Genomic DNA, 25,505 nt, shown 5'->3' with positions numbered 1-25,505 from the left:
TATGGCCGTGACGCTTCTGCATCCTGTTTATGGGCCCCAGATCCTGGGTGTGCAACCACACACGGTGAGAGGGGAAGAGGTGACGGTCCAGTCAGGGGTTAGGATTGCACACATCTGTCTTTCCTTACTACACATGTTTTTATTTTTGTTTGGTTTGCTTGTTTAGCTTTTCATCAGACTCTCTGTGGCACAACAACTGAAAACTATTCACAGCGACTTTCCTCACGCGCACAGCATCATGAGCATGGATGCAAGTCAGCCTTGTAGGTGGAGTTTCCTCTCTGAAGAATGTTCACACACCTGAACTGAGGTTAAAATGAACATAAAAGATAGATATGAAAAATACAGATAAGGTGAAGACAATACCCAAAGGGGCTGAAAATAAGCCTCGAGGACACATGAGCCAGTAGAAGAGAAGCTCACTCACTCATTTATGACTCACTCTGAGCTAGGTTCCTCCTGCCACAGAGATTTCAGTGGATTCCTGGCTTCTATTATCCCAGCTTCCCAGTAAACAGGTTCTCACATTGGTTATGTCAGGAAATCATATGGATTGATGGCTTGTCAATAAGCTTAAACTTTTAATTTAATTTTTTAAATTTTAATTAACCTTTTAAATTTAATTTTTAATGTTTATTATTTTGTAAGTACCAAATTGTTGTTTTTTTACCGGCAAGTACCTAGTTTAGTTTTAGCTTAAAAAATATTAATAAATGACAGAAGATAAACCAAGTGTCATTTACTTCTCTGAGTCAACCCTAATTCTGAAGTGTAATTTTTAACAAAAATGATTTTTTACAGCGATAAAAAAAATAAGTCTCTCAACAATTTTTTTTATTTAAAAATTTTTTTTGATGTTTATTTATTTTTGAGAGACAGAGAGACAGAGTACAAAGCGGGGGAGGGGTAGAGAGAGAGGGAGACACAGAATCCGAAGCAGGCCACAGGCTCTGAACTGTCAGTACAGCGCCTGACACAGGGCCCGCGAATGGTGAGATCATGACCTGAGCCAAAGGCGATGCTTAACCGACTGAGCCATCCAGGTGCCCCATCTCTCTCAACAATTTAAGCTGAGATCTTGTGAGTGGTGGCTACCTTTTTAAAAGGACACTTTCTTTGCTTTCACATGGAAAATAATTGCTAGGAGAGAAAAGATGACCTTCTTGTGGGCAGCAATTCCAATCTGTAGGATTCCCTTTTGCTCAAATTTGATCAGTGCCATGAAGCCATGGCCTCAATGCACGAAGAACAAATTCTAAGCATCACGGTATTTTAAGAAGTCTGGCTCAGTAAAAGGTGACATTCCAACGAAGGCTGAGAATAAAGCATGTCCAAACTGAGGACTTGTTATGAGGATTCATATTGTTTTGTTAAAACACCTATTGTTTTGGAAGATCAAGGAGAGAGAGATCTATATGCCTGATTTTGTCGCTTGGCTGAATTCTGTTTACCATAGAATGTTTTCAAATTTAAAATGTCTGTGTCCTAATTCAGAAAGGATGCAGACAGAAATATCAACATTCAAAGAACCCCCCCCACAACCAAAAAGTTATATAAACCCTAAAACTCAGGAAGTTCCACTTTCTGTTTAAAAATACAACGTATTTTTTTGAAATTTCTGATATTTCAGAAGCGCAAATATTTTTACATGACAAAAAAAGTAAAATATTGATGTTGGCATTAAGTCAGGACTTGCTCCTTGTTTTAAGTGGCTTTAATATTATCCTTCCTGTGCCTTATTCTTTTTTGTTAATCTGTTTCTTGACATAATGCATGGAGAATGTGGCCACAGTACCGCGTGTGTAACTTCTGAGGATGAAGGCTCAAACCATGTTAGGTTGACATCAGCCTCCATAAAACAACAAAAATTGTTTTAAACCGAGTTAGCTTCAGCATTTTTAATGACCACTAAGTCACATGACAGTAAAACCCCGATTGACCAGAAAGTTTTGGAAACAGAACATAGGCAGCATTTTTTTTTCCTTCATGTAGCTTTAAATTTCAAAAAAGGAACCGTTAATTTCAACCACTGTTGAAAATCGTTGTAAAGTGGACTAGGATATTTTCCCGCCTTAGCAAATAAAGCATAATGGGCACAATGCGATCTTTTTTTAAAGACTTAGGTTGATGAAGTGCCTCCAGCTTCCAAGGGTCTAAGCTGCACACCTCCCCCCTTGGTTTCAGCAAGTACATGTGGAAACCACAGGGCCAGCAGGGCACACACAGAATACCCTGAAAGCTGTTCGAAACAGTAAATATAGGTGATCTTCTTGGGTTTGCCTTTTCTCGGAGGAGTAAATTATGGGTTACTTGATTCAGCCTATCAATTAACCCAGGTTAATTGATATTTCAGGGAATTAAGATAGTTTATTTAGAACAATATATTTAAATATGATCTTTTTGGAATTATATCAAGTCTCTAGTGAAATGGGGGGATGCTGTGATTCTGCAATCTGTCCAGAAGGTTACAAAAATGAGATCTCTGTTTATCTTCTTGAAGGGAGAGGAATGGATTAAATCACCTCTATAGAATTTCTATAGCACTGGGATTCTGGAAAAGTTAAGTAAAATAACTAACTTTATTTAGTTTTCTAAAATTATTTTCTAAAAGTATTTTCTAAGATTATAGTATTTTTTACATAGCACATATTACTACTTTACCTATAATTGAAAAAAGTATTTTGTTGTCTATTATTAAATCCATGAAAAATTCTTACACAATATCCTTTCTTACCAATAATTTTCTTTGAGATGAAGAATAAAAATTTTCTAAGACTCAAAAACTGCTCAAAAGGAGGAATTTCAAGCTTCAGAGAAAAATGGGTCTCCAATTTGTTACAAAAGTGTCCTTCACATCTTCTCTTCCCCCATTTAAAACACCACTTTATTAAGATTACATAAAACAAAATGCAGAGCAGCTCAAGCTAAATTTGAGTTCCTAAATGGTCCAAAACAACTTACTCTCCTTCTTTATCTATCACTGATTTGTCAGCTACCTGCAAACACATTCATTTTATTATGTTTTTCTTTAGAGTAAGAAACTCAATGTAAGATCTTTGCAAGCCCAGAGTTTGTCAGACACAAAACATTTTTCAGACGCCTTCTCTGTGCCAGCTCTAGGACTGGGAAAAGAGTAATGAACAGAACCAGAAAAACCCCTTCTCTCATGAAGCTAACTTGACTGTTGGGTAGATTGACTAAAACCATGAAAAAAAGGAAGGTGATGTCACATTCAGATAAAGGTGAGGAAGAAGATAAAATAAGACCATGTGTTGGTGAGTGACGGAAGCTTGGAGAGGGAGTAGAAGGTGGATTTATCCAAAGGAATGGGGGAAGTTAGCTCTCGTGGAGGTGATTTTTGAGTTGCCACCTGAATAGTGAGGAGAGAGCCCTGCACAGACAGCGGGGAGAGCATGAGCTCTGGGTGCAAAGTCCTCGGAATGGAAAGGAGTTCTGGTGTGCTTAGAGGACAGAGGTAAGGCTAGAGTCACTGTGGCACAGTGAAAAAGGGGAGGATAGAAGGAATGAAGTCAGGGAGAAGGGCACAGGCCAGACCTATAAGTCCTTGTGAACATTTTATGCTGGTTATAATGGGAAGCAGCTGGGAGGGTTTAAGCAGGAAGAGTAGCTTGATCTGAGATGTGCGTACATGCTCTTGGCTTCGATCTTATCTTTTTTATTTATGAGAATAACAACAACACTTGCACTTGCAGTGTTGCTGTGATGAGTAATGAGGAAATTTGACAACACCGTGTGGTATGCCACCAAAATGCAGACTGGTATTGCTTATGACATTTATAGTGCACCTCAAGAAGACAAAATCAAAACAACACTGGGGTCGGATGTGTCATTTTTCTAACATACTTTAGATATAAAAATCATTGAGTAGAAGCAAATGATTTGCTAACTAATCACTAAAGATAAAAGAGATAAACTGGAAATATAAACACTAAGCATGCAAAAACAAAATCAATTATTTCTGGTCAGAGGCCAAAAGAAAAAGTACACTCTTCTTCCTGGAGGAAAAAATAGAGATAGAATGAAGACTTTTTCAAATACTTGCTTGACAATACCTTTATTGTAGAACTGAATTCCAGAATATTATGAGAATATTTAATTTCCTTTTATTTCTGCTATGCTAAAATCTTGATTATGTATCACATAAAAGGAGGTCTTTATTAAAGAGTATTTTATATGGGCATTATTTCTACCACACACATTAAATATTGGCAATATGGGTTTTGAGTTCAAGTAAAGATACTTTGATTCAATAAGGATTAGTTTTAAATTAAATAATGCATCATCTGCCTCATTTCAGAATGATGAATTACCTCATTTGTAATTAAGGATGGGTTCATTCATAGTTGGTCCATAAAATAATTGGTCCAATATTTTCAAAGGTCATGATGCAGGGTAATAACATATTCTAGGAAATTTGTATTTTCTAATTATTTTTAATGTCTTGATTTAATAATCATATGAGCATCATGGATGGTAAATAGATGGAAACTTAAGGGGGAACATTCTGATGTCCCACCACATTGTTCAAATTTACTGCATATATATCAGAATTTAGGAGGCTAAGGCAAATCAAGAAAACTGAATTTCTAGGAGAATGTATATATTATTTTACATATATATACACTGTATATACATACATATGTATATATTATACATTACATACATTACACTACATGTATGTATATATACATACACAGTGTATATATGTATATACATGTTTATATATATGTGTATATATATATATACACATACACAGTGTATATGCTGTATACATATATATATATATATATATATATATATATATACACACACACACATATAATTATGCCTACAAAGCACCTTTCCCATAAACTTTGGTAAAATAAGACTGGAAAGAATAAAGTTATGATTAACAGAGATTCAGGCCAATAAAGAAAAAATATAGTATTTTTTAATGTTTATTTATTTGAGAGCAAGAGTGAGAGAGAGAGAAAGCAGGGAAGGATCAGAGAGAGAGGGAGTTACAGAATCCAAAGCAGGCTCCAGGCTCTAAGCTGTCAGCACAGAGCCCAATGCAGGGCTCGAACTCACGGACCATGAGATCATGACGTGAGCCAAAGTGAGATACTTAACTAACCGAGCCACCCAGGCACCCCAAAAACCTAATACAGTATTAACTAAATAGCTGAATTAAGCAAGAGTTTCTTACTGTGGAGAGTCCCATTCTTCTGACTGCTATTGATATAAACTGCATGAAAAGAAATATTTTCCCATAATATTAACTTATATACAATTTTGACCAATTAGGCTTCTTCATTTATTCTTTCATCCAGCTAGTATTTACCAATCCCTTACCATATGTTGACTAGTATCCTGCAATGTCACCAGCCTAACCACATAGCTAGAGGAACTTCCTGTCTTGGTGAGATTGCTCGAACACCACCTTTGTGGCTGACCTGATGAATTTCACACACAAACTGGCTGCAGTTTTGCCCTGACTTGCTTTTTGTCTTTAGTCAAGTCACGTGGCCTGTTTGCCCCTCAGGATCCACCTCATGGGAACTGAGATAATTCTCTTATCCAATTGGAGGCTTGTTGGAAGTTGAAGTGACATAACATATGTTTGAAACAGTTAAAAACAGAGTAACAACATCAGGTTCTTAAAAATTATTTTCGTTCAGCTAGAAATAATCGTTGGTTGACGCTGCAGCCACCGGTTCAGCTGAACTCTAACTCTGAAATCAAGGACGGTGGCATGGGAGTAGGCTCACTGATTTTACTAGAAGTCAGGAGAAATCACAGGGCAATTGGCTGCTCTAAAATAGAGAAATTGTCCTTAATGTTTCCATCATAACACATGCTCTAGAAACAACCGGGTAAGCATGGCAATGGAGAAAATCAATGTTTTAGTGACCATTTGTTCTTTGCCAGTGCCTCCTTTTTGTGAAGACACAAAGACGAATGAGCCCTCATTCCTGACTCTAGAAGTTCAGTCCTGTGACATCCACTCCACACATGCACATATGTGTGCTGTGTAAGGAGGAGGAGTCAGATGATCAGGAGGGGCTCATCCTCTTCTAACATGCCAAGGATCTCCACCCGATCACAGGGATGACTTACCAGCCTAACTGGCAACTGGTAACCATTAGCTTATTCAATTCTTGAAACAATGTTGTAACAATAAATAACCTTCATTGTTGGTTTGTGGAAATCAAGGAATTCCGCAGAATCAACAACTGTTATGAACATCTACAGTCTTACTTTTGTAAACTTTGTTTAGATGATTTTTTCACACAAAATATTTGTAAGATAACCAAGCAATTAAACCAAACACATTTACTGATTTGGATTTGTTTTTTGTTTTTGTTTTTGTTTTTAGTAGAAGCACTTCATGGGTTACAGTTCATATGTCTGGTAACAAGACAGGGAAATTTCTATAAGAGCAGATGAGTAGGTATTTGCAGAGTGGTTAATAATACATGAATGAACTTTCTTGTCAAATAGGAATTTTACAGACTAAACTGCCGTTATCATAGAGTTGTTCTGAGGTTAAAAGACAATGAAATGATGCATATAAGAACAATTTTCCCGAGTGCCTGGGTGGCTCAGTTGGTTGAATGTCTGACTTTGGCTCAGGTTATTATCTCACAGCTCATGAGTTCAAGCCCTGCATCACTTAGAGCCTGGAGCCTGCTTCAGATTCTATGCCTCCCTCTCCCCCTCTCACCCTTCCCCATTCACTCGCTCTCTCTCAAAAATAAAAACATTAAAAAATTTTTAAGGACAATTTTCAGAGTTAAAACAGCTATACAAAGGGATGAATGTAGCTTAAATGATTTAGTAATTGGCCTCTAAGTCAGAGAGGGCAAGGCACAATCAGTGTGTGACTTTTCTGGCCTTTGGGGACAACCTTTCTAGGGTACAGTATTTATAAGACAGAGTTGAAGCATGTGAAACAGTTAGCAGGGTGCCAGGCAAATAACGAGTGCTCCAGAAACAGCACGATCCTTGTAATTCTCTAGTTTCAGTTTACCATCTTTCCTTTCTAGAGGGTCTGTCTTTAGGAATGATCACATCAGACAATGGATCACAGTTTAGTATTTGAGATGTTTTGTTAATATTTGCAGATGTGTTTAAATCACACTTGGTTTCTGGCTCGATACAGAGTAGAGATGCCCTATCCTTGTTTCAGTTTTGAAATCAAGAGAATGGATTGCTTTCACCCCCAGAAAATTTTCTTAAGTATCAGAGATTATTCCTGATTTAAATTTAAAAGCCTATTTCTACAAAAGTAAATCTATAAGCACCTAGAGCAGAAACTGGGGCCCCCAGTTTTTGAACCCCTATAATTGCATGCCGAGTTTATTTGTGCATGTGCACGTTTATTTCTTAAGAAAACAATCTCTAGCTTTCATTAAATACACAAAGGAACCATGATTCTCTCCAAATTAAGAATTATTGGTATAGAAAGTCTATAACAATTATAATTTATGATGTGTTTCATTCATGGCTCAAGGGTTCATATTAATTTTTCCTTCTTTCCTTTTCCATTCACTTAACAAATATTGCTTGAATGTCTATTATGTGCTTGGAGCAACAGAAATATAGCAGTGAATAAAACATATAAAATCCCTGCTATTCTCATTGGACTCATATTCTGGAGGGAGGAGATGGACAAAAAGCAATGATAAAATGTAAGATCAGCCAGAAAAGCAATTAACGTAAGGTAGTAACAAGTGTTATGAAAGAAAGCAGAGTTTGCGGTAGAGTGTAATAGGGTAGAGTCTCAGACGGGGGCTCAGGGAAACCTTTCTGGTGAGGTGTCCTCAGAGCAGACACCTGAAAGAAGGACAGGAAGAGCCATCCACATATCCTTTAAAGGCATTCCAGGTATTCAAAAGGGCTAGATTTCATCTTCAATGCTACATATTGACCTTTCTCCTGAATATAGTCCTGCTAACTTTCTGCTACTCCGTTTTTTGGTTGTTTTTTATTTCTTAGGCCCAATGGATGTGAATTTCTGCTATTTCATTTCCTGCTAAATGAATGGGTCTGACTGGCTGATTGCTTAAAATGTAAACACACTGCAGTACGTGTTCTTGTTTTATTATTGTTGTAAACTACATGTTTCAAAGGTCTTCCAAATCCAGTAACAATCTGACCAAATCCATAAAGTCCATAATTAATACATCCATCAAAGATTCACAAAAAAGTAAAATGTATCCTTTGCTTCTGAAGTGCTGGAAATTTCTTCCAGTGATATACAGTGATATACTTCTTGGAATGCTAAACTCTGCTCTATGGCTGTATCCAATTGTAGGTGAACTATTCTTGTTCTTTGGGGGTGGTTTTACCAACACCTGCGTCTGTCTGAAGATTTACAGTTTCCCTATGACAAAGGCATATTCTCATCAAGCTATAGGGATATTTAGGATCAATATCACTCCCTTGAGACTCATGCTGGAGGAAATATTGTGTTTAGTAGGATCTGAGTAAAAACAATGGGTATAGGATCACATTTCAGCAAAAGGACTGTTTTTCCTGTTGAACCAATTTCTATAGCTTATAATTGTAACACCCTACAAAATTAGTAATTAAACAAATACCAGAGAAAAAAAGAAAGGAAAGGAAAAGAAAGCCCTCAAGTAATTGGATAGCTTGACACATACTATCATATAAAGCAGGACCTCTGGGAACTGTCCTGTCTCTATTGTCTTCTGTAAAACTGAGATGATGTTGGGGGTGCCCAGGTGGCTCAGTTGCAAGTGTCTAACTCTTGGTTTTGGCTCAGGTCATGATCTCACCGTTTGTGAGTTCAAGACCCACATTAGGCTCTGTGCTTGCAGCATGGAGCCTGCTTGGGATTCTCTCTCTCCTTCTTTCTCTTCCCCTCCCCTACTTGTGCGCTCGCTCTCTCTCTCTCTCTCTCTCTAAATAAATAAATAAACTTAAAAAAAATACTTAAATAAACTGAAGAGCCTGATTGGGATTCTTTCTCTCCTTCTCTATCTTCCCTTTCCCTATTTGTGCTCTCTCCCAAATAAATAAATAAACTTTAAAAATATACTTAAAAAAAAATTAAATGAGCTTGCAGACAGAATGAAGTTGGTGAACCTGTAATCAGCTGTGTCTCTTGTACCTTGAGTGTTGGCACGTGCTGTGCCTTTAGCTTAGAGAAGGTTCTTGAACTCTAGCATGCATGGGGAGCCCCTGAAGGGCTTATTGAGACACAGGTTGCTGGGTTCCAGCCATAGTCTCATGGGTCTCAGAAGTTTTGATTTCTAATAGTTCCTAGGTGACGTTGATGCTGTTAGGCCACATTTTGAGAATCACTGGCTTAGACAATTCCCAGATAGCTCCTGACTGAAGCACCACAGGGTGTCATGGCAATTGGAATGTTGTAAAGAATCATGACAGATGGCCTTGAAGCAGGGCTGGCAAGATGGTGACAGTAATAAGTGAAAAAGGCAGGCTCATCCTCCTGGTATGCAGCTGCTGAGATGCAAGATGCTTTTCAAACATTGTATAGCTCTTAGGTTGGTGCCCCAGGGAGGAACAGGCCCCATCAAGGCCAGCCAAGAACAGACTGATTCCATCTTTACCCAAAGTGTAAAGGACCAAGAGTCGTCCATCAAATTCTCTAATCACATGTGTACACGAGATCAGCCAAGTTGTCAGCTAAACAATCTTTCAATAAGTAAAATAATAAAATACCTAAACTTTAAGTCATTCTATAAGCCAGGTAGTATTTGCTTTAGCAATAAACAAACTCTTTAAATTGAAATATATAAAGAGGATACGTTTGGTGAGTGTAAATTGAAGGAGTTAATCTGCTTTCACTCTGTGAATTCTAAACTAAAAACCATTTAAAATCATAAATTAATAAACTAAATATGATGGATGATCTATGACAAAACAAGTAAAGGCCTACTCTTCCTCTCTGAGGGCATATTAAATATGAAGTAATACATGACAAGTAATCAGAACTACCCTATTTACAATTTAATTTACTATGATTTGCAACTTAATTTATAATGAATTTACTATTTAATGCAGATGCTAAGAAACTATTACTTCATATTTCAGGAAAAATGTTTGAAAATACATGGCAAATATGGAGGAAACTCTGGAAGATTCTATGTGATTAGAATGGCAAGAAAAGTGACTGGTTTGGTCAAGCAAGAGATATGTGATGATAAGTGTTATGTGTTAAGTTGGCTAGTCTTTGGTACCCAGTTGTTTGGTCAAACTCAAGTCTAGACATTGCTGTAAAGGTATTTTTTTTTCAGATGTGACTGACATTTAAATCAGTTGACTTTGAGCAAAGCAAATTATACTTCATCTGGGGGATAGGCCTCTTGAAGACCTTAAGAGCAAAGACTGAGGTTTACCAAAGAAGAAGGGATTCTATCTTAACACCACAACATAGAAACCTTGTCTAATTTTCCGACCTGTTACCTTGTGGAATTTGGACTTCAGACTGTAACGTCCACCCTTTCTTGAATTTCCAGCCTGCCAACCTGCTTTACAGATTTCAGACTTACCAGTCCCCACAATCATATGAGTCAATTCTTTAAAAGAAGTCTTTCTCTGTCTCTACCTGTGTCTATCTCTCTATCTTATGTCTGTCTCTGTGTCTTTATCTCTCTGTTCTGTTTCTCTGCACAACACTGACTAATACAGTGTATATCAAAGACAAGACCAGACTAATCGGAGCAGAGGTATTAAACTCAATTTTTAATGTGACTATGGTGAACTCAACAATCATTTTTACTTTGACTACTTGAAAGTGATTTCATTTCCCTCTTTTTTTAAGATTTATTTATTGAGGGAGAGAATGAATGAATGGATGAGAGCACACATATGGGAAGATGAGGAGCAGAGACAGAAGAAGAGAAAGAGGATCCCAAGCAGGCTCTGCACTGTTAGTGGGAGTCGAATGCAGGGCTCAGTCCCATGACCCTGGGATCATGACCTGAGCCAAATCAAGAGTCGGATGCTTAACCGACTGAACCACCCAGGAACCCCATCATTTCCCTCTTAATTCCCATTGTCCTCACCCTTAATGTACCAAAACAGCATAGGTACTTATTTTCCATATGTAACTGATATTTCTGTGAAGCACGTTCATGTGTGCTTTCTATAATTTCCTTTGCTTGAAGATGCAAGGAGAGGTGAATTTACGATTCCTTGGTGATTTGAGGAGTTTGAGGGATTGGGTAAGTCCACTATTGTGTTTCCTCCAGTTTCATGTTGTTATCAGTGCAGCTACACCCAGTGACTATTCTGACCAGAAAGTGATGGCTCAAGGCCTGAGACAAGAACATCATGTACAAGGCTGCCGTTTGCACAACTCCTGGGATTATGCAATGTGGTGTCCCCAATCAAGTATGTTCACTGAGTGGAAAAAAGCATTAAAACTGCATGTCTCTCTGTACATTTAGAGATAAAATATCCTTTAATAAAAGTTACAAGATTGGGAAAGATTTATTGTCTAATCTGTGCAAGGCACTATGCCAAGTAATTTAGATATCAAATCTTACTTGAAATTTAAACATGTCTGTTAGGTAGATGAAGAAGGAGGAGGAGAATGATTCTCATCTTCTGGGTAAGAAAAAGAGGGTCAGAAATAATAAGTGACCTGCCAAAGTCAAGCTGTTAGTAAATTAAAAGGAATGATTTTAACTCATATTTGATTCTAAAACCTGTATTCTTTTCCTATACTGGATTGCCTTTAGGTGAAAGTTGGACTCTGGCAGTAGAGAAAATAGTTCTAATGCCATTGGTTCAATGTATACATATACCCTCCTGATTTTTCTTAGAGAGGTACCTTTTCTAGACATTGGTCTGAAAATAAATCTACAGTAGGTGAATCCAAAGTCAATATTTCATATTGTTTGCACATGCTTATGGACCCAAATTTTATACTTAGTTGCATAAGTGTCCAGAATTGTAGCACAAATGGTCCAGGCCATCAAAATGTTTGGTTAGTAGTATTTCCTTTGGGAGAGTGATGAGGGTTTCTCAGAATCTTGGGATTTCTTTTGCTTTGATATTTTTTTGAATTTATGTTATTATCGTATAAAATACTCATTCATCTACCCATTTATTCATTCAATATTTTTTGAATACTTACTTTACCAAAATTCTATATTTTATGCTTAGTAAAGCACAAAGATAAATTAGCTATAGGTTCTCCCCTTATAGTACTTTCAATCTAGAGGGAAGTTCTAGTAAGTAGGAAGACAGAGTACAGAGTGACAAGTGATTTTTGATGTCTTCCACAAAGCACTGCCAATAGAATAGTTCTTGCATAAAGGTGACAGAAATGGTTACCAGTGAAATAATGCACGAGGTTAGCCATTACCCCTTTATAGCAATCACAATGACAATGATGATAATAATACAAGTCAGGTTGACATGTCAGGAAAGCAACTATGGATAAAATCATTAGGGTATATTTTTTTCCCTTGGGGCTCAGAAGTAAGGGGGAGAATGGAAAAACCCATAGGAGTGGGTTTCACTTTGTGATTAGACATAGTTTGCATATGGTGTAAAAGGAAAAAATCTAATGGTGTGCACACATCTAACCCACCAGGTGTAGTAAATTTCTAATTATTTAATTATTTTACCAAACTGGATCATAGGTGGGTAATGAGAAATGATTAAGTTGCTCTGGTAGACAGAGAAGGCAAATAGATATAATTCCAGAACAGTGAAGCAGAACAGGAATTTAGAGCCCTCGCTCCTCTCTTATTTGGCACACGAGGAGAGTGATCCTCAGAGGGGAAACACATCTGTCCACATGTGATAGAAGAATTGCTGGAAGAAACTGAGATAAAACTTGAGAGGAGAGGACACCTTGGGGACAGAACTTGTCACCCTGTTTATGCCTCCTCAACAATATCCAACTGTCATAAACTGTGTCTAACATGTCAGGAGTTGCTGTAGTAACAACCAAATAGAGAAATAAAAAGACCTTGATTTCAGTTCATCTAGAGTAAAAAGACAAAGTAATCATTGCAGAAAAAGTAAAGGAAATGGATCTCCTTGAAGGAGGAGTTAAAGGCAACCTTGGGAGGGAAAGAGAGGGAGGGAAGGAGCCAGGAGACAGTTCAGAGGTTGGGGGTTGGGGGGTGAGGGAGCTCTTGGGAGAGATAATCTACGTTATGGTTAATCAAGACATGGCTGAAGTAAGTTTTTCATTCACACTTTTGAACTCAGAAATGAGTTAGGGTAAAAAGCTAAAGGTTATCTTCAAAAGAAGGACTCATAAACCTTTGGTGGTGTTATGGTGTTATTCATATAAATAGTATAAAACCATTCAAATCTGTTATTTGGAAGTTTTGCACTGTGCATTTGCCATTATTATGCTACATAAGCTAGATACCTGTTACAACATTAGGAAATGACTTCACGAGAATCCCAGACATTGAGAAAAGCTCTTTCAAAATATGCCCAGAGTTCTGTACTTTGGGATTATATAGTGTTATCCTTGGAGAATATTATGTTACTCTCTACAACTTGGCTAAATTTTGAGTGTACATATTTTCTTACATAAAGAGATTCACAATAGCAGTTAAAAGAGTCTGTTTCAATTCAGCTTGAATTTTCAGCCATATTTCGAGTCTCTTGGCTTTGAGGGGAGAAAAATAATTCACAATCATAGTCTAAGATTTCAATCAGAGCAGGAATGAAATGTAGACTCGTCTGAATTTGTAAACAAGTTGTGGTCTAAATGTTCCTTTCAAGTCTGCTGTATGGAACTCTGAAATCATTTTTTCATAGACAAAAGGACTGACGTGGTGGCTGGCTTACCAGGTCTGCTTACAAAATCCCTTGAAGCCATCATGTACATAAAGTTTAACTGTTTTTCTAGTTCTTTGTAACATGAGCTGAAGGTACAAGAACTTGATGGCAAAGTGCAGAGTTCCTTTAATGTAGTGGAATCATTGATTTTCCCATTGTCCCGGCTGGGGATGTGTTCAGAAAGGAAGTCATGGAGTGGCTGGGTGGTCTTGTCAATGTAAACCCCAGTTCACACTCTCCTTTTTATTTTGTAGTCACCGTGATTGGTTTTTCTGGCTTCCCCTTTCCCAGGTGCAGCAGATATTTCTGACAAGGTTTTAATTCTTCTTGGATTCAGAACAAGAGGAACATACTTAAAACCAGGATATACTGCTTTTGGTATTTTATGAGTATTTCTGAAAATAAAGGGAGAAAAAAAAATCAGGTGACTGATTTTTTTTTAGTGCATCCCTTTCTCTCACTTTATGAAAAAAAATCACACTTTAATAATGGTGATGAAGAAAGCTTTATCTACATTTATGAAGAAAATCTAATAGATCCCCAAGCATGTCATCACTGGAGCTTACAGATGTATTAGTGTTCTGAGACCGAGAGCAACAGGGCTGGACATGACTGGAGTAGCCATGTTGGAGGCAGCAGCAATATATAGCCTCTTCCTCAGGATATAGCCCATTTGGGACTGTGCCTAGTGAGCAGATTTAACCCTCAGTGAAATCAGTTTGAGGGTTAGAGTTTAGTCCCAGTTACCAGAAAGCATACAGGGGAGGGAAGAAAGAAGCAAAGTGGCTGGAGTATGTCTGTGGCCACGTCCAGGATGTTAGGGTCATAAGCAAATCAGGAAGGATGAATAACTAACCTTGGTCCCTATCTTGTGGGTGCCAAAGATGAGAAGACCATTTCTGCATATGAAGTATATATGAATAAAGAGATTTCTATGAGTAAAGTAGGGGCTCCTATGCCTCAAACAAGAGGGAATTAAAAACCAAATGTTTCCTGGAGATGATCTCACTTGCAGAAATATGGCATAAATGGGGGAGGAATAGAAAAAAAAGGTAGGTATTAAGGCAAGGAGGTAAGAGAACATGATCTCTGTGTGGTTGGTATGTGTGTGTTTGATGGTTAGGCACAAGCAGCTCCATGTTGTTGGAGTTTAAAGTACATTATGTGGTAAGGGGAGCAAAACCCAGCTAGAGAGAAGGAATACTTCAGGGCTGTGAGCCATACTAAGGAAGGTGGTTATTATTCTCTAGAGCATAGGGAGCTATTGAGTTCAAATGGAAGTGACATTGAGAGATTTGCATTTTGGATAGATGAATAGAGAGGTGTGTTGGAAGTAGATTTAAAGATGACAGACTGGAAAGGATACTAGTTAGGAGGATGTTGCAAGAGTCTGTAAGAAAGGTGAAAAATACTTTATGAAGACTTTTTGTTAGAATATAAATAGTAGGAATGGAGGGCATGATTTCAAATTCAAAAAATATTTAGATACATCTGATTAAATAAACATTCATTTAACTTAGATTTCCTTCACAAACATATTATAATAGTTGAAAAAACAGAAATAAAGAGAATATACAAGGGGAAAAAGGGAAAGGAAGGTGACAGGAAGACACAGAGATGTGAGCGATATCAATAACTTTCCTACTCCAGAAAGATGAACTGTTTGTAGCTATGTTATAGGCTGTAGAAAGCTGTGGTCTCAGCCTTCTTGGGGGAAAATCAGTAAGAGGGAAACATATTTGTTGAGCTAAAAAAAAACCCTAAAAATGCTCAGGAATTGGGGGTACCAGTTATTCTGGAAGACTGGGACAGGCATATAGGGATAAAAAGAGGAGGAATGACTTTATATGTAGCAGTTAGATTCCCAGATCCTAAAGCCTAAGTTGTAGAGCCAGTTAACTGCCCATCAGCCATTTCAGCAGGAGACAGGAAGTTTGCTCTCTGGACAAACTAACCTGGCAGGTTCTGGACCCAAGAATACTGGGCAGAGCTGAGGACAGGATGAGGGGCAGAAATAAAAATAGAGAGTAAGGGAAAATCAGCATTCCATAGCCAGACATTACCTAGGAAATGCTAGAGAATTTCGTTCTCAAGAAACCTGTCAGCTAAAGAGAGAACAATAGACGTCAATATTTGAAAAACTTTTCAAAAAGACTTGGGTCTCAACCAGATTACTAGCCATCAGTACCAGTCTCCCATCCCTGTTCCAATGCACAACATCCAATCATTTTTAGTGGTTTATCTTTATACATAAACAGAGCCAAAGCTCACCAGACATATAGGGAAGGCTGATAATATGAAAGGCAAAACAAAAAAGAATACATGCAAAACACAAAATTTGGAGAAAACAGAAAATGCAAGGCAGAAAAGAAAATGCAAAGGAAACCATAATTAGAATCAATATAAAAGTAAGTATAAAGAATCCCATAATAAGACCAGGATGCCACAGAAAAGGACTATGCAGAGACATGAAGGGTCACGGGTATTTCTTTTTTAAAGAAAAATTCAAAAATTCAATAGAGGTTTTGGAAAAGAAGTTAGTATAAAATTTCTCAGAAAAAAGATTAAAAATAATGAAGACATACAAAATGGAAGTCAAGGTTATAAAAAATAGAGGATAAGTCCAAGAAGTCTAATATCTATATTGTAGGAAATATGAAAAGGGCATACAAAAAAACAAGAGAAAGAAATTATTTTTAAAAATGCAAGAATATTTCCAGAAATGAAAAAGATGAGTTTTCAGATTTAAAGGATAAACAACTGACATAAAGTAGAGAAAAAAAGGGAATAGATTAACACTAAGGCATATCATTGTAAATTCTCACTACATTAGAGATAAGTAGAAGAATCTAAATTTTTCATAAAGTAGGTGAAAACACATCATATATAAGTTGAGACTCAGAGACATTGGCCTTTCTAAGAGCAAAACTGTAAGCTAGAAGGCAATCAACTAATGTCTAGAAATTTTTAGGGAAACTAATTTCTAACCTAGAATTTGATACCTAACTAAACTATCAATCTGGTATCCAGGCAGATTAAAAGCATTTTCAGATGTGGAAATTAATTTCAAAAATTATATTCCACGCACTGTTTCTTAGTCATTGGAGAAAACTGCTCCATCATGACAAGGAAGTAAACCAAAATAGGGAACGATGAATGAATTCTAGGAAACAAGGGAACCAATCCAGGATGAGCCAAAGAGAATCATGGTGACAGGTTGACAGCTGGAAAGCGGGATAGATAACAGTCCACAGAAAAGCAGAAAAATGTAAAGCACGATGAGAAATATCCTCAAGAATAACATAAAGTAAGACAAAACAAACATGATAGACCACAAGATCAGTAATATCAACATATTCAGAAAAGTTTTATAGTTCTGGCAGAGAGTTTGGAAGTGAATAAGTGAAATGACTATAGAAAATAAGCTCTCCCTCAAAGGAAGCAACTAAAAGGAAAAAAAAGTTCAAACAAGAGAATACCATAATACAATATAGTGTGTGTGCATTTGTGTGCGTGTGCGTGTGTGTGTGGTGTAGGAGAGTTTAAACCTTTATCTTTATTAGCTGAATAACAAAATGGGAAAAAACAAGAAATATCAGTTAAATATGTTACTTAGAAATATAGAAGTAAATATTGGTAGAAGCAGCAAACAAACAAAAAGAACCAAAACCAAAATAAAACCCGAAAATAACTGCTCTGAGAAGTAGAAAGCAGGAGATGAAAGAGATGGAGTAGGGTTCGCTAATTTTTGTTAGACACAGAAACAAAAAAGGAATAAATACTATAAAGAAAAAAGAGGCCAAGGATCTGGATTTGATGTGGACAGGGTAAGTGGGTGAGGAAGGAGAGGAAACCTGAACAACTAGTTTTCTAGATGAATGATCAGGTAATCTGAAGCTGACTATGGGAAAAGAGGAGGCATGATGGCAAGAGATATGGGGAGGAAAAAGAAGATATGCTGCATTTCACACATCCTGAATTTGAAGGTGGATGTAGCCTCAGAATGACCGGATCTAACTGTATCAGGACTCTCTCTCTCTCTCTCTCTCTCTCGTTTGTCTTTGGTTTGCTGACTTTAGTCTTTGACACCAGCTTCTTCATTCGGTGGCAATATTGCTGTAAGCATATTAGGAATTTTAATTTGTGACCAGAAACTAAAATAAGCAGTCTTGTCTGGCAGGTCCGAAAAACTCTGGAGATTGTTACGAAGATCCAAGCTAGATCACGTGCTCCCCTCTGTGGCCAGAGGCTGGATCTGTTACTAGGAAAAGGTGTCTGGAGGAGAAAAGCACTACCATACCACATCTAGAACTTTTCTTAAAATTTGTACTCCCTTTCTTTCAAGGCCCACCCCCAAATGTACCCTAATGATAGATGTTATAACTACTTCAACTGGCATTCATTTAGCCTTCCTCATTAATATGCATTGCTTTATTACTTGTATGTCTTTTATCATGTATGGCACTTAGCTGAATTTTTTTATGTGTGTATATTGTATTTCCTCTCCAAGATTTTAAGATTCTTAAAAAGTGTGAAGTGTGACCATGAAGAAAAGCACCAGAAGGATTATTTCTAAATAAGAATCATCCATGTTAGAATAGTAAGCTTGGAAGACTGAAAGCTTCCATGATTCTATTCCCACCTTACCCAAAAGGCCCTCTTTATAACTGTTTTCAAACTTCATACTCATTCTTTTGGTATCCTCTTTGTAATTGTTTTCCAACTGTGTACTCATTCTTTTGCTTTCGTTCTTTGGAATATTTTTCCTGTTCAAGATAATTATATTTTGAAACAGTCAAATCCAATAACAAGTTTCAAAGTTGATTTTTGATACAAATATTGGATTTTGATTTAGATTTTTGTAATGGACAAATTTAGGGACAGTTTTCATGAATAAAATAGGTAACCATAGTGTGTGGTGATGTCTTCTCCCATGATTTGTAACTTGGCTGTAAAAGTCTTTCCAAAGGAGTCCCAAATGTTTTTATTTTTATTTTTATTTATTTTTTATTTTTTATTAAAAAAATTTTTTTTAACGTTTATTTATTTTTGAGACAGAGAGAGACAGAGCATGAACGGGGGAGGGTCAGAGAGAGGGAGACACAGAATCTGAAACAGGTTCCAGGCTCTGAGCTGTCAGCACAGAGCCCGACTCGGGGCTCGAACTCACGGGCCACGAGATCATGACCTGAGCTGAAGTCAGCCGCTCAACCCGCTGAGCCACCCAGGCGCCCCTCAAATGTTTTTAAACAATGAAGTTATGTATTTACTAAACATAAATGTAGCACTTATTGTGTTTTACATAAATTCATTTATATTCATTTATTCCTATAATAAACTAATGAGGAGGGTATTATTGTTGGCCCCATTTTACAGAAGAAGAACGTGAATCACAAAGAATTTATGAAAGTAATGTCACAAACTAGGAAACAGAGTTGGGCTTCAGTCCCAAATCCATGTAGCTCACCATTGCTGATATGCTACACTATTGCTGTAATGTTAATTTTTCCAATAGAATCACTAAGAAAGGAGTTGCATGCTTATACCTTTGAGCCAAATCCATCCTTTCCAGTTTTCGTACAGTCTGTAAACTATATTATTTGATATATGAAAAACAGTGAAAGAGCATATATTTTGGCACATGAAAATTACATGAAATTGAAATTTTAGTGTCCACAAATAAAATGTTATTAGAACACATCCGAGTACACTGGTTTTTGTATTGTCCATGCTGCTTTGGCAATGGCCACAAAGCCCAAAATATTTGCTATCTGACCCTTTATAGAAAGTCTTTACTGAAACCTGACTTAGAAAAATTGTAATTCTCCGGATGCTTAGGTTCTGACACATTTCTCAAAAGAGATTGCAAACAAATCCCCTTGAATTAATTTACATTAAATTAAATATAAATTCTTATTTCAAATTCTTTTAAATTACATTAATAACCATGCATATAGTAGCACATACCCAGTCATTCTTTAACAAACGTTTAATTCATATATGCCAGACACCGCCTGTAGAAAATTTTAAAAACACACGGAAGTATAAAGAGTAAAATAAAAACCTTTATTAATATCCTTTACAGTCAGTTCTCATGCTCCCCAAAACCATCTATGTAGTGCTTTGCATACCATTAAGAGATCCATAAATCTTTATTAGTAATTAATTTTGGGGTATTTTACACATAGAATGTGTTTGCCGTTAGGTGCTGAATGGCTCCATATGCTTATAAAGAGATAAAAGGAAATCATGCAGAGACAGCTTTCTGATGAAAAAAATAAATAAATAAAACCTAAATGCAACTAGAAAGAGTTCATGGAGCATTGTGGTTGAGGGCAGGTCATGGAGCCAGACTGTCTGCCTTCAAATCTTGCTACACTGTTTACTTCCCGCCCAAGCCACATGCAGAAGCCCTCAGTTGGATGGATCACTTACTCTCCCTGGCTTCAGTTTCCTCATCTGTAGATGCACGTGTTTTAGACAAAAGGATCTGTAAGGTGTCAAGGATTTTATGAACACATAAGTTTGAAAAAAGGAACAGATATGACGGGTTTCAATTTTTAACATTTTTATTGAGACACTGTTTGGTGTGGTGTAAGATACCAAGCAGATAAGAATGAGGTCAAATAAATATTTACTGCTGGCTAAACATTAACCTTGCTTGGTAATATTAGATGAATTATCTTATCCTTCCTTTAAAAATAGAACATTCACTCCTGTGGATAAGCGTATCAGTCCCTTTATTTTTCAAAGTAAAGTGATAAGTATACAATAGTAAAGATAAGTTGATACCTAAACAAATTGCCTAGAACTGTAGTTAAAGCTGAGTGATTTTTGTATTAAATCAAAATATCTGGAAATATCCATTTTATTCTTTAATTCAAAACATGATTGATTTAGAGATATGTAGAGATGGGCAATAGCCCACTTAAGATCAATATTTTTCATCTAGAGTTTTAATTTAGGATATTATACAGTTTTCATTTCCCAGATGATGCTACTCTTCCTTCTTACCTGTCCTTAACATAGACCACTTTCTCCTGAAGGGTGACTAGAGGCGGCTTTGCTCTTTAAGGCTGCAACCCAGACAGGTTATAGAAGTTAAGCCATGGGAGGCTTGCCCTGTTCGGTTCTTAGGAGAGTAACTCCCAGGGAGGGACAAGGAGAGGAAAGGGGCATTCTGGTGAGGGGTTGCAGAGCATCTAAAAAATTTCATTGCCAACTATATATGTGGTATTTCTTCTGAGTCAGAGAAAATATGTTTGATTTTATACTTAATACCTATAAAAAGTCTCACAACCTTTCATTGCTTATTTACTTAAAATAACAAAGGATTATTTTTCTAAAGCCCCGTCTAACTCTAATGTCCTGTACTACATAGCCAGTGGCACAATTCTTGATTTACTCAAAACTGGTTGAGAGTGAAATAGGCTAATAGGTTTGTCTGTGGACACATGCTTCTCCACATTTCAGCCTCTTGAGATTCTGCCCTCCAGCCATATTGAATTTCTTTTTGTTTCTGTAATTGGCTGTGCTCTTTTATTCCAGACCTTCAAACAGTATGTTTACTCTGCCTAAAAACTCATTCCCTACGTCTTTGCTTGGCTAATTACTACTGATTAAAATTCCTTCATTTGACATAGTTACTGGTGCCTTATACATACCAACTTCCTTCCAGGCTTTCCTTAAGTAAACTTTTTCTAGAAGTTTCCTGGCCCTTCTAACTAGTTAGATGCTTTTGCCGCATGCTCCCATAGCAACCTGTACTTCTATCATAGCCCTTAGAATACTTTATTGTCTGCCATTGCCAATTCCATTGTCTAATAGACTTGACTGTGAGCTTTAGTGGAAGCAGAGAATCATCTCCACCTATGTCTATGCCTGGGGCCCAACACAGTATTTGGCATCAAGCAGCTGATAAAAGATACACGTTGGGTGATTGCCAAAATAATTATCAGAGTTTTTAGTATACACATGCATGTAAATAGAAGTCCTTTAGAAGTAAAAAAAAAAGAAAAAAAAAGAAAAGAAAAAAGAAAATTTAAATAAACTTGTTTGGTTTGAAATTCACTTACGCACCAAGTCCATTAGCCCATTTCAGTTTGCCTAATGCCACTAATATTTAGCTCACTGATAAAGCTCAGAAATGTAGAAAATGAGAAGTTTTGGGGTCCCCGGGTGGCTCAGTTGGTTAAGCGTTCAACTACAGCTCAGGTCATGATCTCGCAATTTGTTAGTTCAAGTACCACATCGAGCTCTGTGCTGACAACTTAGAGCCTGGAGCCTGGTTTGGATTCTCTGATTCCCTCTCTCTCTGCCCCTCCCCCACTTGTGCTCTGTCTCTCGAAAAAATAAACAAACGTTAAAATTTAAAAAATAAAAATAAAACTAAAGATAATGAGAGGTTTAAAATCAATGATTATTCTCATTTCAAAAGAAATAAGACATCATTGGAAGGGTTGCATTTACAATCATCACATAGCTGCATGATCAGTCAAAAATGTATTATTTTCAGAAGACTGAAGCTACCCGGTGAGGCTCTCCAGGTTGCTCTGTCCACCGATTTATGATTTTCTGCCGTATCTTTACAAAAATGGCAACTAATGGTGCTGTTCTGAAGAGACTGGAACAGAAGGGTGCAGAAGCAGATCAAATTATTGAATATTTAAAGCAGCAAGTTGTTCTTCTTAAGGAGAAAGCAATTTTGCAGGCAACTTTGAGAGAAGAGAAGAAACTTCCAGTTGAAAATGCTAAATTAAAGAAAGAAATTGAAGAATTGAAACAAGAGCTAGTTCAGGCAGAAATTCAAAATGGAGTGAAACAAATACCATTCCCAACTGGTACTCTACTGCAAGCTAATTCCACAGTTTCCGAAAAAGTGATACAGTCTATACCAATAAGAACTGTATCTTCTGGTGCCAAAGAACAGATAACAGGAGGAAGAGCGGAAGAAAAGATGAAAGAGAAAATTGAAATGAAAGAGAAAAAGGAGAAAAAACAATCAATAGCAGGAAGTGCTGACTCTAAGCCAATAGATGTTTCTCATCTGGATCTTGGAGTTGGTTGCATCATTACTGCCAGAAAACATCCTGATGCAGATTCTTTACATGTAGAAGAAGTAGATGTTGGAGAAACAGCCCCAAGAACAGTTGTCAGTGGCCTGGTGAATCATGTTCCTCTTGAACAGATGCAAAATAGGATGGTGATTTTACTTTGTAACCTGAAACCTGCAAAGATGGGGGGAGTAATATCTCAGGCAATGGTAATGTGTGCTAGTTCACCTGAGAAGGTTGAAATCTTGGCACCTCCTACTGGGTCTGTTCCTGGAGACAGAATTGTTTTTCATGCTTTTCCTGGAGAGCCTGACAAGGAGGTAAATCCTAAGAAGAAGATTTGGGAGCAGATCCAGCCAGATCTCTGCACTAATGATGAGTGTGTGGCTACATACAAAGGAGTTCCCTTTGGGGTGAAAGGGAAGGGAGTGTGTAGGGCTCAAACTATGACCAACAGTGGAATAGAATAAAATAAAATAAAATAAAATAAAATAAAATAAAATAAAATAAAATAAAATAAAATAAAATAAAATAAAATAAAATACTCATTTACTGAAATACATTGGAGAAAACTTTAATAACAAGAAAAAGAAATATATTTGTCAAAAAATATTATTTTCTAGTGTTTGAAGTTGCCATAAAGAACTAAAATTTCAAATGTTCTAAAACTTGCAATCACATTTTAAAAATAGATTTTGATACCTTAACTGAAACTTAAAAAATAGGTCCCATAATAAATACCATTTGTTTAATATCTGTTCACTCGGCTTGGGAAACAATAACAAAATAACAGAGACTGGGTGGCTTAAACAATAGAAATGTGTTTCTCACTGTTCTGGAGGTTAGAAGTCCAAGATCAGGGTCTAGCAGATTTGATTCTAGTGAGGACTCTTTCTGGTTTGCAGATGGCCATGTTCTTGCTGGATCCTCACATGGCCTTTCCTCTGAGTACACATGAGGGGAGAGCAGGCACTCTGGTGTCTCTTATATGACCAGGGCTCACGATTCTGACTTCATTTCATTGTAATTGCTTCCTGACTCTAAATACAGTCACATCAGAGGTTAGAACTTCAATCCATGAATTTGGGGCAATCCAATTCTGTCTGTAGCTTTATCGTCCTAGAATAACATTTTAAGTAATTCAACTCGAAGTCCTGGAAAGTACTCTTTTTTGCACATATAACACAAAGTCATATTGATTCATTAAAAAAACAAAAAGTCTCCCCATCCCCTCTACTAAAGCACTGATAGGATGATGCAAGGGAGATTATTCTGGAGTTTGGAGTAATAGTCACTAACTTGGCATTATCTTTACAGGAACTGATTATTATCTGGCCAGATTTTCATACAAAGCATTTCCTCTTGAACTTTTAATGTAGTCTCATTTAGACTTGCAGACCTGGTCATGAACTCAGAAATAGTCCCATTCAGCTCTTCATCTTAAAGATGAAGAAATCTATTTCCAAACAGGCTGTGTTGTCCAAATTCTTTAGCAAGTTATTCAAAGCTTTTCATGATTTGTCTCAATTTACATTTTATCTAAATTGTCCTTCCTTCTCCCGCACTGTATGTTTTCACCATTCCAGATTACTTGGCAGTTACCTTTCAAGGTCCTGCTTGAAACCTCTCCAGATGCTTCTGCCTACATTCCCCAAACAAAACTGATTATCCATCTCTGTCTCTTCAGAGTTTTTCCAAATGCTTGTATGTCATTTATCAAACTATATCATCGTAACTTGTATTAACTTATTTTCTCTATTCAATTTGAGCTTCTTGAAGTCAGCAACTGGGCTGTATATGCACCAGTTCTAACCTATAGTACAGGGCTTAATAAATGATTTCCAAACTTTATTTCTGAAGGTCACATGGCTAATAAGTAGTACATCAATAATGGAAATTCTGACTTCCTGACCAGTGCTCTTTTTTTACTCCTAGGCTACATTTCACTTTTAGGACAGTACTGTTAGAGTTCCAGAAGGTCTTTTGAGTCCAATTACTTCATAAGCGTAAGTCAAAGAAGCCTCAGAAAAGTTCTTCCCTGAGTCAGAGATTACATCCTACCTTACTGTCTGATGCCAAAGTGTTTCAAATATGCCATTCCAGAGAAAACTGTTATATTTCTTCTTAGGCAAATTTAACCCAACTATTCAGCACCAAAAGTCAAGTCTGACATGGACTATTACGACTCCAGCTTGCAGGGGAACTATGCAAGGCCTGAGTGTGGTCACATTGTAAGATGCCTTATAGAAAAGTCACTGATGCCTCAAAGAGATTAAAGGTCAATGAAGTTAAGCCTGGGGCAACTGTTCTCTGAACTCTGGCACATTCTTACTGGTTTTCTGCCATTTTATTGTGTTTGGCCTTTCCTTTATGGTTTAGCATGGATTGTGAAATTCTGAATAAAGTTACAAGAAGACAGGTTGTTTCTTCTTTTGTGAGTCCAATCATAATTCTTCAGGATTTTCTTTCTTGAGAATTGTAATAGTTGAGAGATTTTTGTGACAGATGAGTTGAATTCTTAGGAAAATTGGGATGAATGAAAACACCTATTTTTTCCAATGCTGTATGAGTTACCCTGGATTAAAAACATACTACAAATTTTGCAATACTCTGAAGATGTGAAGAATGCTTGGAAGAAATTAG

At 36.9% G+C, this 25,505-nt stretch overlaps 2 protein-coding genes across 9 annotated transcripts in view; one reads left to right on the top strand and one right to left on the bottom strand.

The window, feature by feature from the left end:
• Positions 1-25,505, bottom strand: part of DLC1 (DLC1 Rho GTPase activating protein) — a 423,086-nt gene that overhangs the window by 235,953 nt on the left and 161,628 nt on the right. The gene's annotated exons all lie outside the window — the stretch shown is intronic.
• Positions 22,356-23,398, top strand: LOC106984684 (aminoacyl tRNA synthase complex-interacting multifunctional protein 1-like). The gene has a single exon (XM_027077284.2). It carries the CDS (start codon positions 22,376-22,378, stop codon positions 23,330-23,332), a length of 957 nt encoding a protein of 318 aa, XP_026933085.1. The 5' UTR covers positions 22,356-22,375; the 3' UTR covers positions 23,333-23,398.

The sequence above is a fragment of the Acinonyx jubatus genome, chromosome B1 (genome assembly GCF_027475565.1).
Source record: "Acinonyx jubatus isolate Ajub_Pintada_27869175 chromosome B1, VMU_Ajub_asm_v1.0, whole genome shotgun sequence".
Lineage (NCBI taxonomy): Eukaryota > Metazoa > Chordata > Mammalia > Carnivora > Felidae > Acinonyx > Acinonyx jubatus.
The sequence above is the reverse complement of the archived record's forward strand: the minus strand, read 5'-3'. Positions and strand labels throughout refer to the sequence as shown.